Source organism: Parus major, chromosome 4A (assembly GCF_001522545.3).
Source record: "Parus major isolate Abel chromosome 4A, Parus_major1.1, whole genome shotgun sequence".
Lineage (NCBI taxonomy): Eukaryota > Metazoa > Chordata > Aves > Passeriformes > Paridae > Parus > Parus major.
In genome coordinates, this window is record NC_031772.1 from 6,341,486 (window position 1) to 6,354,706 (window position 13,221).

A 13,221-nucleotide genomic window follows, 5' to 3' on the forward strand; every position below is an offset into this window, starting at 1 on the left:
CAGCCTCGCCTCGCCTGCTTTTCCAGAAACGAGCAGCTGCCACATGCGGGGCTCGCTAGCTTTAGGTCGCGCATTAGGAATAAGTTCTTCCCAAAAAAAATTCTTGCCCCGCCACAGGCCGCGGTGAAGTCACCGACTGGGGGGATTAATGGACGTGTGGATGTGGCGCCTGGGGACGTGGGTTAGTGGTGGCCTTAGCAGTGCTGGGGGAACAGTTGGACTCCATGGTCTCAGAGAGCTTTCACGGCTTCGGCGGTTCTCTGATTATTGCAGGAAGATGGTGAAAGTTACTGAGAATTAGATGTGGGGCAAAAAAACAGATAGAAATCCAGAGTTTTATGCAAGTTGATAGGAGCTTTAGGGGTGTTACTTGAGATATCTGTTAAGGCAGAGTGTGGGTTTCCAAAGTGGGCAGCCCTAAGTTGGCAAAAATCACTGGAAAGTGGGTATTTTGCCCTGGGGACTCGTGTTGTGCAGGAGTGAGAGTGTGAGAGCAGCTCGGAGCACTTCCTCTCCCATCCGAGCACACGGTGCTTTCACTTACAGCAAACACAAGCCACTCCAGATAAAACAATTAGTGGGCAATTGTGTGTGCAGAATCTCCAGTTGGGAAACCTGCTGATTTTTTAGCCACATGGAAAGCCTCAGATTCCACTTTTTTTCCTCTTTTTTTGCTTATGTGAGAAGCACTTTGCCCAGAGGAGTCCCACTGCTGCAGAGGTTCTCCCAGCACGGTTTGTAGCACAAGGAGGTGAGGAGACACTGCCTGGACCAGAGTGAGGGAATGGCTGAGCAGGAGACTGGAACTGACTGTGGCCAACCATGAAGCATGCACTCATATTTTCCAGATAGCATTTTTTCCCCCCTGCCTTTCAATTGCAGTTCTTATTTAGGATTTCAGCTCTCTGTTCTTAGGTTCCAATGTATACAAGTGTCTCATCTTGAGGCATAGTGCTGCCTGGCTGTGCCAGTCAGTCCTGTAGCAGAGTAGAAATCTGTAATGTGTGTGCTGGCTCACGTGGTGACAGGGAAGAGCCACTGCTGGGGTGGTGGGTGGGTGTCTGAGCCCCTGAGGGTGGCTCTGGGCACCTCCTGTCCCAGGCAAGCAGAGACCCATGGCTGGAGGGACAGGGTTTGTGGCTGGGATGGGAAGCAGCCCACCCCATCTCCTCCTGTCCTGCCTGCTTCCCTGCCAGCCCTCCCTGCCCCAGTACCTGCTGGGCAGATGGAGAGAATCAGCAGCCCTGAAGGTTTCACTGACCACTTTCATTTTCTACCTTTTCACTTACTATTTTCCTCACTCTTGTTTTTCTCCCAGAATCCTTTAGCTGCACACAAAAGAAATAGATTGGACTCCAATACTAATTTTTTGAAAGTCTAATTTTGTTTTGAAAATTACACTTTCATAGAGAAATGACAATGGCTGAGCTGTAGTGTTGTCACAGGGTGGATAAACTGCAGCTCACGCTGTGGCACTGCTGGAACCATTTCATCTCATGCAGTGAAAACTCATTCAGGAGCTCATGGTTTTGGTATCTTAAGGGCTGATACAGTGGGGAACCTATTCTGCTTTCCTGTTCAGGCAGGATGTCTCTTTAAGAGAATAAAAGAGTTCTTTAACAAATTAATTATGTTTTTAAGTTGGATATCATGTTTCTGGGACTGATGGCAGGGAGGTTCTTCTTTCCCTCAGCCTCTAAGTACATTGCTACTGTGTCCCAAGTATACTCATTGTTACTGTGTGTTCTTTATATTCCCTTGTGCCAGAGCTCTGGCAGTCTCAGGGAGACTCCCATGTGGGTCCCAAAGAAGTGGGAGTTGTTTGTTTTGGCTTTTCCTTTAGCCTCAGTAAGACCAGCTGGTGATCCAAGGTTGCTGCCATAGCAGGGCAGCATCAGGTGGTTTAGGTGTGTTCTCCATGTACAGATCAAATGTCTTGGGTCTGCTGGTGTTGAAATAAGAAGTACAAAGATCCCCCATCTCTGAATTTCATGCCAGATATTCAACAAAATGTTGAGCAGCAGCAGACCTGCCTGGCACATGGGGTATGGCTGCCTCCTCCATCCTGAGTGATTCCATCATCCTGGCAGACGTCCTTGTGCTTGGAGCAGCTCTGACACAGGATTCCTTTGGCCTGTGTAACTTTCTGTATTTGGCAAACTGCTTTAAACCGGGTTCTTGAGGGGAGGGGGCTTTGAGGGCATTGTCTCAGCTTCAGGCCCTTTGAAAGGCTGGGAGATCCTGTAAATAGATGAGGAAAAGTGGAAAAGTTCTGTTCAGAGGACAGTTTCACCAAAAACCCTGCTGGTTTGGGGTTTTTTTTTTTGTTTTGTTTTGTTGAGGTTTTTTTCACCAGTGCCTTTTTCCTTGTATTACAGCACTTTAGAGAGCAAGTAAAAATCAGCCCCTTGCTTTCCATATTCTCCATATTCTGGTATCTGGGCTCCTTTCCTGTTGCCTGCAATTCTGTTTCATTCATCTTGTGCTGTTATTTAGGGGCAAAAGCCTGAAGCAAACTCCAGAACAGAGCATCAGCAGTGCAGAGGCACCTGCTGCCAGGGGTGAGCAGGGCTGTGAGTCCTGAACTCACCCAGAGGCTGGGCTCAGGCCCCTGAGCAGCTGGGTGACTCCTGCCCGGTGTGCCAGCCCTTCAAAGGACATGTGTGTCACTCATCTGGGACCTGGCTTTCCTCTTTTTATTCTCCCTCCTGCATTCAACCTGTAGCTGAACCCTGACACCAAACCCTGTGCACCTCCTGGGGCGGTGACACTGGGCTCCCTTTTCACCACCTTCTGAGATGGTGACAAATCTTCTATTTAATGGTGTCAGGAACCTTTATGCTAGTTATAAGCTGTGCCCACGCCCCTCCCGAGGTGCTTGCAGGACAGATTTAGTCCCTTCAGCTCCTCCTGTCCCCGTGGATCTGGCTGCTGATCCCTGTATCAGCCCATGTGCTGCGAGCAGGAGCTACGTGAGGGTGACTCATGCGCTGTGCTGGTCTGGGCAGACCTCATCTCCCATGAATCCCGGCCCTCCAGAGCCGGGGGAGCCCAGCCAAGTGTCTGCTTCCAAAAGGCAACAGCAAGGGAGTGGTGGGATTAGGCAGAGGAGGCAGAAAAAGCCTGCAGAGGAATGCTGCTGTGGGAGGGGAAGGAGCTGTGGCAGGAGATGCTGGGGGTCCTGTAGATGATCCCCTCTGCTGCAAGAGCCTTGCAGGGGCCAGACATCTGGCCAAGCTTCCCTCCTAGGGAGCAGCTCTGGTTGAAGTGCCAGGTTCTTCTGGGCAGTTCAGGGTGGTGCCTTCCAAAAGGTGTTCACTATTCCTGATGGGTGTTGAGAACTTGCTCCCAAGGCAGCTTGAACAGTTTTTCTCCTGATTTTCTGCACATGGTATTAGGAAAAGCAGAGTGGAGATTGGTCTAGTGAAAGTGGATTTTATTCCATGTCAACATGAGAAGAACCCATCTAGAATCTGCAGAAATAATCAGGGAGCTCCAAAACTCAAAATAAATTGCTCAGTTTTGCAACTTCAGTCTGAACTCCTTGCCCTGATCAAGATGCTGGTCCTGTGCTGCCCTTTGAGCCATCCTTTCTGACAGTGTAGCCCTGTGGCTCCTGGGCTGGTTCTGTTGTTCTGCTGAGCCATTAATGCACCTCAGGAAGGCTCTGGAGGGTGTTTCAGAGGGAGGTGAGAGCTGTTCTGCTGGTCCTCCGAGCAATGCCATGCAGAGCTGAAACGTGCATGGAGCAAGAGCCTGAGTGACTGCACAGCTCCAGGGTGGAGCAGCAGGGCCACAGGGGTGTCTGTGTGTGTGTGTCCCCTTCTGCTGGGGACACAGCAGGGCCACAGGGGTGTGTGTGTGTCCCTTTCTGCTGGGGGTGCAGGGTGTGTGTGGGACAGTGTGTCCTGCTCTGCCAGGGACACATCAGCCACCAGCATTTGGTGCTGTCACACCAATGCTGGATCCTGAAGGCTTTGCTGGGGCCAAGCTCTCTACTGATTGTCTCTGGTACCCAGAGCCACAGCTGGGGCTGGCAGAATCCACTGGTGACACGAGCAGTTAGTGGGTCAGTACTTCAGTACTGTGACTAAAATTTCATTTGCTGCATTGTGAAGCTGCAAGGTGGCAACAGAATGGGGAAGCTCATCACGAGCCTTGCTGGGAAGCCTGGAATGGATGGAGCCATGTGGAGGGAGCCAGGAATTACCTCCTGCCCAAGTCCCACCCATGGCGCTCAGCAGTGTCGGCTGCTGTCCTGGCCAGGTGGAGATGTCCACCCAGAGATGGGCACACTGATCATCCCAAATGTGTTAGGGCTGGCTTTGATCCCTCTGTCTTCCTCTCGTTCCCAAGCTCCCCTCTCCTCTTGAGCACAATGGCCTGCCAAGAGAGCGAGTACCTGGATGACCAGAAGAAATGTGTCCCCTGCAGAAAGTGCATGCCTGGGCAGGAGCTTTCCAAGGTAAATTGACTTCTCTGTTAGGAGCAGAAATCATCATGGGTGGCACAGCTGGGTTAATCCTCTGCCAGCCTCCCTTCAGAAAGATGATCTTAGGTCCCAGCATGTTGGGAAGAGCAGAAACTTGGTAGGATGGGATGGTGGATTATTTCACTTACCCTGGTAGAAGGGTGAGACAATGGAAGCAGGAGATGGTGGGGGATTTAAGACAGCACAAGAAGCAACTTGATTTCCTTTTTTTTACTGGTAGAAGTCAAAATTTCCCCTGGTCTGTAGCCCTGAGCAAGGTCACACTGCCTGGCTGGGCTGTGCATGGGTGGGTGCCAGCAGGACACTGCTGCAGGGGGTCCCAGCCTGGCCTCAGGGGTGGGAGGTTTGGAATGATGGGAGGCAGCAGGGTTCCTCTGGTGGTGCCTCCTGGGCCGTGGTGCTGCTGGAGCTTTCCAAAACCCAAAGCACACCAGTGGGCCCCAGCTGGGCAGCAGACAAGGTCCCCCATTGTCTCCTGGGGACTGCACTGGTGGCAGCTGCTCTCAGCTGGGTTCTGAAGAACATGAGCTGTAGCCCTGCCACCCTTTGCCCGCAAAGAGGGGACACTGTTTCCCTCAGTTCCTTTTGGAACCCACGGTGACCCCTCACCACAGCCATGCCCCCAACCTCGTGCCTTGCAGGACTGCGGCGACGGCAGCGGCGGGGACGCGCAGTGCGTGGCCTGCCCACCCAGGAAGTTCAAGGACCGCTGGGGACATCACGGCTGCAAGCCCTGCCTGTCCTGTGCCCTCATCAACCGCCTCCAGAAGTCCAACTGCACAGCCACGGCCGACGCTGTCTGCGGGGAGTGCCTGCCGGGGTGAGCGGGGCACAGCCACCACAGCCACACCTGGGGACAGACAGCGAGGGGCTGGGCAGAGGGGGCTTCACCTGAGCCCCCCATGGTCCCACGTGGGACCTGAGAGGAGCCTGGTGACCCAGTGATGCCTCTGTGAGGACACTGGTAATGACATGGAAGTCAGACCCATCTGGTGGGTCCCATCGTAGCTCCAGAGAAGGGAACCTGAAGGCTCCCGTAAACGATCTGTGAAAGAGAACTTCCAGACTCTTGGTGTTCTGTGGACACCAGGGTGGCTGATCTATGGAAGATGGAGGGTTGTAGACCACTGTGGTTTGTAGTCCCTAAGAGGGGGTTTAAGGGGTGACTGAAATGAAGTGTCTGTGTTCAGGCAGCCTGTACCAAACCCAGGTGCTGCAGACACCGCTGGCCAGTGGTGGGCCTGGGACAGGAGTGAGTCAGGGCTCCAGTGTATGAGCCTCTTCTCACTCAGAGCTGTAGCTGGGGTGTTCCCAGCCCTGTGGGGAGCCATTAATCATTAAAATCCACTTCAGCAGACACAGGGGTGAGAGTGCTGTTACAAAGATGTCGCTTCTTGACAAATGTCTCGACATGAACGAGTAGGTGCAGTGTGGTTCTAGCCAGTGAATGAGAGCCCTGCTGCTCCTGTTTGTTGCCAGCCAGGCAGGAGTGCAGGGTCAGCTGTCCCCCTCTGCTGTGGGGTGGGTGGCACAGCTGGCTGCACAGGCAGGGTGGTGGGAGCTCACTGGGGACCAGGCTGAGCCTGTCTGCTCTGTTGGCAGGTTTTACAGGAAGGCACGGATCAGCGGGCAGCTGGAGTGGGAGTGCATTCCCTGCACCAAGCAGACGCCATCCTCCGAGCCGCAGTGTAGGTGCCCCCATGCTGGTGGGCTCGGGGCAGGTGATGTGGGCACAGGGGAGCCTCAGCCCTGCTGGAGGAGGCACAGTCATGGCATGTGACATGGGATGGGCAGGGAAGGGGTGGTCCAAACCTCGGAGTTTGGCTCCAGCATTTTGTGGATTATGTTTGCAGGCCGGTCCAGAACAAACCTGGTGAAGGTCGCTGTCCCTACTGTACCACCACAGGACACAGCCCTTCTTGCTCTGACCAGCAGTGCCCTGGTCATCATCGTCTTGGTGCTTCTGGCACTTTCCATCATCTACTGCAAGCGATTCTGGAAAAGCCAGTGCCAGAGAGGTGAGTTGGTGCTCTCCTCCTTGCTGTGCCATTCACCTGTGCCCATGGCCCCTTCTTGCTGGGTAGAGCATTGCAGCTTTCACAGCACAGTGACCCAGCTGTTCCTCAGCCCATACAGAGCAGGCACCTCATCCTGCTTCTCATGCCTGCAGGACCTCTGCTGTGCTTTACGTGCTCAGTGTCACAGAGGAGCCTCCCTCCTTCCTAGGGCCATCAGGTGGAGGAGGCCATTTCACAGAGCTGCCAATCCTCCCTTCTGAGGTGTTTCTGTTTGGTTGCTCTTTGCTGCAGAATGAAGAGGGCTGTAGGTTTGGTGGCCAGGGTTGGGGCAGGATGGCATCCAGCAGCATGCCAGGGAGCTGCTGGGCTCCCAGCTCCTCGCTGGCAGACATACCACAGGGCTGAGGACATGCTAGGGAAGCGAGCCAAACCTCTGCTCAGGCTGTTTCTCCTCTACCCTCCAAGTCTTCCTGAGGACACAGAACTTCTCGGGCCAGCGAGCAACGTTCCCGACTGCAGCCACACCCGGCAGGTTCCTGTGTGAGGAGCAGATGTCTGGACCCTGCTGCCTGGGTGTGAAGAATTTGAGCCCTTGCTACAGGCAGGCAGAAGGTACCAGCTCTTGCTGCCTTCCCTGGGGAGGGGAGGGTGGTGCTGGGCTCCAGCTCACATGGTCCCAGGATGAGATGCCTTTAGGCAGAAGGATGGAGCTGGATGTTGAGCTTCACTGATCCATGCTGGTTTCTGATTCCAGGCCCCGTGGAAGCGGTGCAGTTCATTTCGGATGGGGAAGCCGTGGGTCTCCAGCTCCCCTCTCTCCAGCCAGAGATGGACTTGCCACCAGCCACTGCAGTCAGCACTGCCTCCAAGGCCCAGCTGGGCAGGAGCCTCCTGGAAAGCCAGCCCCTCATCCGAACCTCGGGCCACGGTGACTGCCTGGACGGGGTCCTGCCGCCCCCCACCCCCAGGCAGGGCCGGCCGGCCCCGCTCTCCTCCTGCGCCTCCGAGATGCAGCACAAGTGGCCACATGCACCCGTGGAGTGCACTGAGCTGGACCTCCAGAAGTTCTCCACCCAGGCGGAGTTTGTGGGCGGTGAGCGGCTGGAGGATGCAGCAAGCCGGGCGATGAAGAGGATTCCAGCAGAAAGCGGTGCTGTGGTGCAGGAGGGGGCTCATCACTTGCCCATGGTCGAAATCCCACCTGGGGAGCAGCCGGTGAGTTCCTCCAGCCTCATCACTCCTCAGAACTGCTGCCAGTTGCCCAAGGCTCAGGCACAGAGGCTGGGCTCAACACAGGGGTAGGAACATGGACTGAGTTACGTTCATATAGGGTGGTAAGGCTGGAGGGACCATTCCCTGAGCCCCTCTGACAGCCCTGGGAGCAGAGCCAGGTGTTGCTGTTCTCAGTAGACTGCCACCAACCTTGGGGTCTTTGTCTCGCCAGGTGGATGATGCCCAGAGCCTGGTGACTCAGATCAGCAGCACGGCCAAAGGTAAGGGGCCTTCCAGTCTCACCTCTGTACTCCAAGTATGGGCATATCAGAGGCAGGTTCTTGGAAGGGAGCTCCTCCAGAAGCCCACCATGTCCCCACCAGGGACTTACCTGACTTGTGGCCTTTGGTGCTGCTCCACAGGGTATAATTTCTGTGATACTGCCTGGAGTGGCCTGTGGGCAGGTGGCCCAGCTGGTCACCTGTTACCAGCTTCCCCAGGACTGAGCCAGCTCCATGTTGCTGAGCTCCAAAAGTGATGTTGGAGGAAATACCTGCCCTGGAAGGGTGGTCTTTCACGTGCTCATCAGGGGCTGAGGCTGGCTGTTCTCTTTGCCCTTATTCTGTTTGGGTAGGGTGAGTACTAACCCAGCTTCGCTGTGTTGCTGCCCCCAGGTCTCCCCATAGCAGAGCTGCCCCATTCCTTGGTGCAGTCGCTTGCCTTCTTGTTGGACCCTTCCTTGAACGGTGTGAAGAACTTCAGCCACGTGGCACTGGAGCTGGGACTCATGCCCCAGTTGCTGGGACGGATTTCGGGGTTCGAGCAGCTGGTCACACACTTCACCTACGCGGGAGCCGCCGTCACCGTCCCGCTGCTGGCGCAGGCACTGCAGCGGCTCCAGCGCTTTGACGCCTTGCTCCTGCTCTGCGACCACTTCACACTCAGCCCCACGCCGGACCGCCAGCACTAGAGGACAGAGGGGGACAGAGGAAGCTGCATGCACTCATGTGAGAGAGGACCTGGTGGCCTGCAGTCACATAACCTCCCTGGTGTGCATGGCAGGAGCACACAGAGGTGGTCTTTGCATCGCGGAATGGAAGGACACAACAGGGCCATCTCTGCACAGGGGTTCCAGGAAGCACAGCTGTGCCTTTTCCCTGCTCCTGGGGGAGGGTTTACTCAGGCCCCTCCAGAGGCTGTTTTTCTCTGGCTGTGACACCCTTGCCTGTCAGTCACTATGCTGCCTGTGCTGTGGTGCTCTGGCTCTGCAGCGAGCCCTCTCCTGCCCCACTGTTGCCACAGGGCTCCCTCAGCCATGGGGCTCAGTCTTTGTGGGCAGTGTCCTCCTATGGACCCAGCCATCATCTCCCTTCCATTCCAGCTTTCCCATCCTTCCTCTGGCCCATGCTCTGCTTTCCTGGGTGCCAGTTGCCATTTTCTGTTTACTTTTCAGTTGCTTCTCTCCCTCTGTGTTGCAATTTCCTTGGCAGAAGACCTGGCCATGGCTGATGTGCCAGGCTCCAGCCTTTGTCTCTCTGTGCCACCCTGGCACCTTCCGCTCATGTTCATTTGTAGTGCAGTGTAGCATCCTGGCACAAGTTTCAGACAGGTTCCCAAGATGAGCTGATGTAAATCCTCGTTGGGCTGTGGCTGTGGCCATGGGCAGGTGCAGGCTCACCCCAGCCTCGTGGCTGTTCCCTGCCCATCACCTCCAAAGCTTCACAAACCGCCTGTGGTGGCACAGGGTGTCAGGGGCAGGGACACTGTGCCAAGGGTGGCAGCTAGAGCTGAAGCCGTGACTGGTCACAAGCAGCAGTGGCGTTCCTGTGCCAGCACAGCAGGAGCTCCTCCAGAAGCTCCTCCTCTTTTAAAATAATATTTTTCTTTTTTTTTTCCTGCCTAAAAATGGCCAGATTTCTCATTCCTGGGAGCTGCTGCTGGGAAGGGGGAGCACCCTTCTGCTTGGTATTTCATCCTGGGGGGATTTGTCATAACTTGCCACAGTCTTGCTGTCACCGCTCACCCTGATTTCGGTGTTGTGCCTGAGCCTGGGGGCTGCAGGCAGCTGGGCTGTTCTCGGTCTGCCCTGGCCACTGGGGCTCTGCTGGTGGCCCTGGGCAGGAGCGGGGGCTGCAGGACACGTTCCTGAGCGGGGCACAGCGCTGCGGGGGCGGCCAGGCACGCAGGCGGCTCCTGCCGGGGTCACGGGCAGAGCAGCTGCCGGCGGGGCTGCGGCGGTGGCTCAGAGCCCAGCACCACCGACAGGGCTGAGGCTTCAGTCCCTCTACGGGCCATTCCCTTAGGAGTTAGACTGCATGATCTTTGTGGTCTCTTCCAGCTCAGGAAGTGAGTGTGGTGTCACCCTAGCTGTCCCGAGACTCCCAGACAGCATCGCTGGGGCTCTGCCTCCGTTGCTTTGTTCCTCGCTGCCATGGAGTGCTTTCTGCTGTCCTGCCTGTCACCGGGGTCTCAGGCCCGTGGTGTGGTGGTCACCAGCAAGTGGCACTGTTACCCCACTGCCTGCTGCCCCCACCCAGGCCCCTGGGCTGAGCCCACAGAATTCTCCTTTATCTGACCACAGTACCTGAAAGAAGGGGGTGCCCTTCCAGGAAGACAGACCTCCCCCCCAGCCCAGGTAATAACAGCTGCTGGTGTTTCCTTTCCCTGTTTAAAGATGTTGGGGCTTGAGCACGCCCAGGGTGTGCTCAGATAAGTGAAGTCATGGGCAGTTTGAGCTGGACCTGGCACCTCCCCTCACTGCTTGTTTCTTCCACAGTCAAGGTCATTTTACTGCTCTTTGCTCCCCAAAACCCACAGCGTTGAACCTTGTTCCGTGTGGGGCCAGGATTAGTCAGACTCTTGCTGCACAATCGCTGTTAGGGAGCAGCCAGGAGTGTTGCTATAGCACACACAGCCTGGGGCCAGGGATTTCCTGTTTGAGGCTTTTCTGTGGCAGGGAGAGTGCTGGGTTTAATCACCTTACAAAATCCAATAAATATTTAATCCCTCTGTGGACATAGTCACTTCCAGTGGGAGGAAAATAACTTCACCCACTCCATCTGACTAAGAGCCTCCCTGCAGTTCAGCTTGCTGGCCCTGGCTTTGAAGCTGGAACTGGGCTGGGTGGGTTGTCCTGTGTGTTCCCGTGTCACCAGTGCCACCAGCATGTGGTCACTTGGGACAGCCAGGCAGGATGGCAGAGCCAGCCTGCTCCTGTCACATGGCAGTGTCAGGAGCAAGAGGTGAGCAGGAAGGGTTGTTAAATTAGAGCTGTGGATAGCAGGGACATGTCACAGGTGTGTGCTGCAAATCTCTTCACATGCTGTGCAGCTCCATCGGTGTGCCAGGGTGGGACTCTGGGCCAAGCAAACAGAGTGAGGCTTTAGTTCATTTGTTTGAAGATTTTCCTCACTTTTATAAAGAAATCAACCCCTTTTCCTTCATATCTTTTAAGGTAAACTTATATTTCAATTGTTTGATATCTGAGCAATATTGCAGTCAAAACTTAACCCCTGCCTTGAGGGTGCAGCGCTGTGCTGTGTGTGGGTCTGAGCCACGCCATACAGGGTGTGTAGGGTGGTGTGTGCCATGCCACAGCTCCTGCCCCTCAGGAGGCTGTGCCACAGGGTGTGCTGCCTCAGCATTGCTTGCCAGGGACTGGTTTTATGTGTTTGAGCTGTTGTGGCTCCCCCACAGAGCCTCACGTCAGTGCAGGTCGCACTGGTGGTGCTCCAGCAGGGCTGGGCACTGCACAAGAGCATTGCAGGACGTGGCTGTGAGGCTCCCCCAGCTCCCAGCCAAGGGCTGCTCCCCACTCTCACTGTGCTCGTGGCAGGCACCTTCCTTCAGCTGTGGTGACAAAGCCAGCTGTGTTTACAAGGGCCAAGAGTTCAACAGGTAGCCTTTAGCCCACCCTAAGACCCTTTGGCCAGGCTGCCTCCAGCCCAGCCAGTGCCCTCAGGGATCCATGAGAGCCTTGAAAACCAGGATAATGCCATGACTGGGGCATCAGAGCCACGGTGATCCCTGAGCAGGGAACTGCTTCAGTGGGGAACCAATGGACTTGATACTTGACTTTTACTTTTTAATAGTATTTTCAACATTACACATGAAATGTAAGGGAGGGAAATTCCTGTAGTGCTGGATCTCATGCCACAGCCTCAGGAAGCCATTTGTGCCAAGCTGGTATGGCTCAGAGAGGTGAAAGAAATCAAATAACTGCATCTGTGCAAACTTGAGCTAGGACTGAGCAGTGGAAACACTCCAGTGCAATGGAGTTATTTTTTTACAAGTGATTGGTTTCCACACCACTCTTGCCTGGAAGTCTGATTTGCAGAGGAATTTGTATGATAAGTTTAAATCCAGCCCTGTTCTGGGAAGCTCTTAAGCATAGACTTAAAATAGGCACATACTTCACTGTTGTTAAAGTGTTTATTCTGGTAAACAATTGGTGAACATCCCTCGGGTACTGTTCCTGAACAGGGGGCTCATGAGAGCTGTCCCTCCAATGTGCTTTTAACAGAAATGGGCAATACTGAAGAAACCTTGGTGTTACTGATCTGGGCACACTTCTTGAAAGAGTCTGCAGGTTCTGGGGGGAGATCGCATCTCTGTGCTGGATTATTTAATACTTCAGACTCTGGTGCTTTTCAGAAAAAATAATCACTACATTTCTGTAGCCACGGTTTACCCAAGGGAATACGTGTTGTTTTTTTATGGTAGATGTTATTTTTCTTTAAGGTTATGAATAGGTTATTTATATTTTTGTAAATTCTGTGCTGTTACCGTTGGAATTCTTCTGTAGCATTGTTACTGTTGGGTTTGGGGTGTTGTTTGTGTTCAAATCAAGCAGAAGTTGAAGCTCCTACCCCCTTTTAATGGAAGGGGGTTGGTCCCTCACATTCCTCCAGACCTGGTGCTCTTGAGTGATGTGTGTTTGTAGTTCAATAAACTTTGGAGCCAGACATGGTGACGCTTGGTGAGTTTTGCTTCCTCTCCCCATTGCTGTGGGCCCCCTGCCCACCTGCTGGGCCCTGGCTGGCAGGGCAGGCAGCGCTTCCCTGAGAGATGCTGCAGCAGCCGGGGTCAGCAGCCTCATCCCTGGTGTGGGGACAGGCACGAGGGGCTGCAGTGGGTGGTGCTGGATGGGGGGGCATGGTCCTGTCCCCTCAGGGCCCCCCAGAGCGCCTGCCCCCCACCACAGGCATCAGCTTTGGTTTTTACGTGGGTTTAACATTCCTCATAGTGGCCAAGTCTCAGGTGTGGTTCACTGCATGGCCTGGGGCCAGGGGAAGGCAGGGACCCTTAAACGATGCCCAAGGAACTCCCATTCCTGAAGCTTCTCTGAGGAACAGTTACTGTTTAAGCTCAGTAATTACAGGGCTCATTAAGCCTATTCATGCCCTTATGCTGGTATGTTTAAAATAATTATTAGCATGAAGGATGTTTTCTATTCTAATTAAAGCTATGATACTTGTGCAGACTCTGGCAGGCTCTAGG

The 13,221-nt window shown here is 54.5% G+C and overlaps 1 protein-coding gene across 1 annotated transcript in view; it reads left to right on the forward strand.

Moving 5' to 3' along the window:
• Positions 1-12,686, forward strand: part of EDA2R (ectodysplasin A2 receptor) — a 13,481-nt gene extending 795 nt beyond the window's left edge. The window contains exons 2-9 of the mRNA XM_015626842.2: positions 4,357-4,465; positions 5,134-5,312; positions 6,095-6,180; positions 6,346-6,510; positions 6,976-7,122; positions 7,265-7,725; positions 7,955-8,003; positions 8,397-12,686. Coding sequence (XP_015482328.1) covers positions 4,379-4,465; positions 5,134-5,312; positions 6,095-6,180; positions 6,346-6,510; positions 6,976-7,122; positions 7,265-7,725; positions 7,955-8,003; positions 8,397-8,692 — 1,470 coding nt within the window. The 5' untranslated portion in view covers positions 4,357-4,378 and the 3' untranslated portion in view covers positions 8,693-12,686. The remainder of the gene's footprint in view (positions 1-4,356; positions 4,466-5,133; positions 5,313-6,094; positions 6,181-6,345; positions 6,511-6,975; positions 7,123-7,264; positions 7,726-7,954; positions 8,004-8,396) is intronic.
• Positions 12,687-13,221: the final 535 nt, after the last annotated feature.